The sequence below is a fragment of the Myotis davidii genome, unplaced genomic scaffold, assembly GCF_000327345.1.
Source record: "Myotis davidii unplaced genomic scaffold, ASM32734v1 scaffold370, whole genome shotgun sequence".
NCBI classification, from domain to species: Eukaryota; Metazoa; Chordata; class Mammalia; order Chiroptera; family Vespertilionidae; genus Myotis; species Myotis davidii.
Genome location: NW_006288615.1, coordinates 12,549,243 through 12,553,868, shown reverse-complemented (window position 1 = coordinate 12,553,868; position 4,626 = coordinate 12,549,243). Strand labels below are relative to the sequence as shown.

The window sequence follows — 4,626 nt, the reverse complement described above, 5'->3', positions numbered from 1 at the left end:
TCCAAAAGTACCTAATGTGATAAAAAATTTATTTTGGAAAAATATGCCAAGAATCACATCCCATTTAACATCCTTTTGTATTTGGCATACATTCTATAACAAAAGGAAATCTTTTTGTCTCCTTCCAAACAGAATTCCTGAGTGCTTTTAGCTGATCTTTTCCCACCTCACACCTTGCTTTCCTCAGTATAGAAACAATTAGTCTTAATACAGTGAGACACTGGTCAGAAAACCTCTGGTTTTCCACTGTTGCACCCCGTCCGGAAAACAAACTAAAAGAAGCCTAGTTCAAGAGGGCCTTCATTTAATTGTTAATTGCTGGATTTAATTTCTTAAGGATAAATTGTCTTTAAAGGATGATGGATTTTCACAATGAAATAATATTATAGAGCTAGATACTAAACACTGTTCACTTGGTTGCTTTTCCAAGCATGTTCAAACTTTTCATCTTACCTCCTCAGCCACATTTTTGAGCTGCAGAATACAAAGAAATTTAGCTCACCAAATACTTGCATTGGCTTTCAAAATGTTTATGGCAGCCTCTGCAGCTCTATGTTTCGCCAGCTTCTTACTTGTACCTTCACCTGAATTAAGGTTAACAACAACAACAAAAGTATATGCTGTGAAAATGTGAGGTCTGCATAGATGATTTCATAATGCAAAATAAAGTCAGGCTTTACATAGTTATGAAAACATATACTAATAAATATCCTATCATAAAATATTCACCACATGAAATACATTTAAAAAACCCAGTTCTGTGTGTGTGTGTGTGTGTGTGTCTCTCTCTCATCGATTTTTCTAATTCTCTATCTCCCTTCCTCTCTGTAAAAAATCAATAAAATATATTAAAAAATATTTATTTTTTTTATTGATTTCAGAGAGGAAGGGAGGGGGGAGAGAGAAACACCAATAATGAGAATCATTGATTGGCTGCCTCCTGCAAGCCCCCTACTGGGGATCAAGGCCGCACCCCGGGCATGTGCCCATGACCAGATTCAAACTCGGGACCCTTCAGTCCGTATACCGACACTCTACCCACTGAGAAAAACCAGGTAGGGCAGAAGTTCTATGTATTTAATTCTATTCATACCTGTATAAAAAAATCCATATTATGTCTCCATTATATATTTATTACATCAAGTGGTAATAAACTAGCCCAAATACACCTTTTGAAGAAATGCAACTTCGTATTTTACTCTTCCCCTATTCACAGAGAGAAATTCTTCTATAACAATAAGTTTCCTTTAAGGGAGCCACTTACAGAAAATGTGCACAATTTTATTCTAACGGCCTGTCCTATCCTGGATTAAGCTTTTGATCCGATAAGCAGTCATGCCTATATACTGGGTACAATGTGGGAAGAATTATATGGGGAAGAAGGTGAGAGCTTATGTTATGTGTCTTACTTACAATCTGTATCCTTTAGGGTAGCTAAGGGGGCTAGAGGGGCTAATCCTGACTGAACACTGACACTGATGCCTAACTGTAGTAAGCAATCACATCTGGTAAATCCAATCTTTTTCCTCTGTGTTCAAACTAGATGTTGAGAACCCTTCGAAAGTGGTATTAGAATGCTGACGTCCATTCCTCTGGCGTGGAAGAAAGAAAGGAGACGTGGAATAAATTTTGGAAGACACACACACTATACTCATTTATCCACCAATGTAGGTATTAATAGAGAACTGAACAGAGTCCCTACCCTTAAAGAGTACAAACCCTAGTGCAGAATTTCTTCTGTAAAAGGCGTTTGAAATATGGAATGGTACATGTGATGGCAGGCCTAAGTGCAGGTTGCAGGGGAGCACATACAAGGGACAGCTCCCTACACTTAGTAAGGATTCAGAAAGGTTTCACAAAGAAAGGAAGAGATAACTAAATGAAGACTTGAAAGATTAGTAAAAGCTAGTAAAATGTAGAGAGCTAGGGGTTGAGAAGAACAATCTAGGCAGAGAAAAGAGCACCGGCAAAGGCTCAAAGATAGAGAGCACGGTGTTCTCAAGAGCCCCATGTAGTTGGATACAGTAAGAGCTGGAAGGAAGAAACTCTGAGATAAAAGGCTAGAGAGTTGTAGGAATAGGAGGAGGGGTCAGAGAATGGCCTCCTTAATGTGTGCTTCTCAATCTCTAATGTGCATTGAAGTGCCTGGGAATTTTCTTAAAAAACATACTCTGATCTAGTAGGTCTGGCATGGGTTCTGATATTCTGCATTTCCACTAAGTGCCCAGGTGATATCAATGCTGCTGTTCACAGTTTTAGCAGCAAGGTTCTAAGTCATATCAACAAATATATATTCACTCAGAGGGTAATGGGAAAACTACTGGATGAATTTGTTTTTTAAATATATTTTTATTTTATGTTTTTAAATATTTTTTTATTGATCTCAGAGAGGAAGGGAGAGGGGAGATAGAAACATCAATGATGAGAATCGTTGATTGGTTGCCTCCAGTGGGGGTCTAGCCCTGGCAGGGAATTAAACAGTGACTTCCTGGTTCATGGATCAATGCTCAATCACTGAATCACACCAGCCGGGCACTGGATAGATTTTAAGACGAGGAAGTACATGAACACACTTGAATGTCAGAAAGAACACTCTGGTTGTCATGTAGAGAATGGACATCACAAGACTAGAAGCTGAAAGTGCAGTTATAAGACAAACCATAATCCAAGGGGGAGGTGACAGAGGCCAAAACAGTAGAAATGGGAAGAGAGCAGTGGACAGATTCAAGAGATATTTAGGAAGATTTAGTGATAGCCTGGACAAGAGAGGAAGAAATCAAGGAGATCAGACACAAATTTCTATTAGGAGCCAATGGGTGATGATGGTCCCTTTACTGAGCTAAAGAAAGCAGAGGGAATGGATTGGAGAGAGAAGCTGGATTCAGTCTGAGGCGATGAGAAACTGAGGTGTCTTTGGGTCCTCCAAGTAAAGATGTCTAGCAAACACAGACTGATACTGTTCTGTAACTGGGCCTGGGCTGAAGATAGAGGTTTTAGAATTATCAGTGTTTAGATAGTATTTGATGCCGTGGAGGCAGATAAGCTTGTATAGGAAGATAGGGCAGTGTAAGCAGAGTAGGGGGCCTAGGCAGAATGGTTGCTATAGGTTATTAATCACTGGTCTATAACACATTGAGGAGGAAAGGCTACTTTTTCTTGACTTTTCATTGAATATTTAAAAATAGACCAGCTAAAGCAATAATGCATTGTTGATTCTATGGTTCACACGAAGGCTATTAAAGCTGGCACCTCCAATCCACTTGCCTCACATAGACAAAAAAAAAAAAAAATCCCACAAAAAAACAAAAAACTTCAAAATTATCTTAAAGTGGCTTTAATGAAAATAGCAGACTCAAGATTTTCAGGGACACAAATAAATGATGCCTTCAGATTATAAAATGGCAGGACTTCAGCCTTCCTGCTTAATTTTTTTCTTGACATTCTTCCAAATTAAATTTACTATTCAATACATTTTTGTTTGCAATTAAATAGATACATAAGAAATAGAATGTCTAATTTACAAATGGGCAGCTTCAGTTATAATTTGCTCAAACTCACAGACCATAATAAGGTGAGTTTAAACTCTGACACTTTACTGCTATGTAACCTTGGGCAGGTTATTTCTAATCTCCTTGAACCTATTTCCTCATGTATATATAAAAAAGGAGGTAACAGCTCATTAAAATCCCTACACAGTGTCAGGAACTAGAAGCTGCTATGCAATCAACATAGAGTATTCAAGCCATTTGCCTTCCTCATTTTGCTTGGATCCAGAATCGAGTGTTGTACAATGAGCCCAAAGGGGCAAATGAGTCCATAGAGAAAGGGGAGAGGTTCAGAAAACTCTGGGGTCATGGAATCAGCTATAATCTACGAAACTTTAAAACTTGATAGCACCTACTGATCCAGCTATGGCTGCTCCAAGAACCTTTCCTGCTTCTCCCTAATTCTTGGAAGAACCCTAGGAGGATCCTAGGATGTTTCTGAGCTTCTCTTGGTATCTGGGGAAGAGAAAATTAGGGAGAGAATCAGATGAAGTTGGAAAATCCCAATGGCCTGAGATGAGAGGTCTCATTTCAAGAGCCTGCCCCTCACAGCTATCTCCAGTAAAAAGGGCACTTGCCCAACTGATAAACAGTATCAAGTCTTGACTGTCAACCCGCAGGGTCGTCGGGGTTAACTGTGCATACAGACCTGTGCAGGTTATGTCACCAACGGTTACTCTGAAGGTGAAAGTGGGCACGTGTATTTGCATATCGGATCTTTCACATTCATAAACCGGGATGTTCTTGGTCTTCATGCCGTATTCGTGCAATACCTGAATCGGTGTTTTCCCTGGTTTAGCTGTAATCATCTTCCCCAAACTGCAAAAACAAAACAAAACAAAAAAAAACAGAAAAAGGTGTGCTTTGCATGCCAAAGCAGGGAGGGAAGCAGAAGCTTTAGAGAGGCTAGTTCTCACTGCCACCAACGGTGACCCGCGAAGCACCAAAGCTCCCAGGGGCCGGAGCTGGAAGGTGCACGGCCTGCCCGCTCCACTGCGGCGGGCGCAGGGCAGGGGCGGGCAGAGTGGGGGACGCTTTTAGGACAGGATCTGAATGAGGGTAGTGCGGCTTCGCCACCTCG

The 4,626-nt window shown here is 40.4% G+C and overlaps 1 protein-coding gene across 7 annotated transcripts in view; it reads right to left on the bottom strand.

Moving 5' to 3' along the window:
- PRKRA (protein activator of interferon induced protein kinase EIF2AK2) overlaps positions 1-4,396 on the bottom strand; it is a 15,172-nt gene extending 10,776 nt beyond the window's left edge. For 2 of the 7 annotated variants that reach the window (XM_015561962.1, XM_015561957.1), the window contains exons 1-2: positions 4,195-4,396; positions 503-584 (exon numbers count right to left, since the gene is read on the bottom strand). In XM_015561962.1, the coding sequence (XP_015417448.1) occupies positions 503-584; positions 4,195-4,354 (242 nt within the window). In that variant the 5' untranslated portion in view covers positions 4,355-4,396. Of the gene's footprint in view, positions 1-502; positions 585-3,897; positions 4,002-4,194 lie in introns of all 7 variants that reach the window. The other 5 variants (XM_015561956.1, XM_015561960.1, XM_015561958.1 and 2 more) reach the window with 5 other exon arrangements.
- Positions 4,397-4,626: the final 230 nt, after the last annotated feature.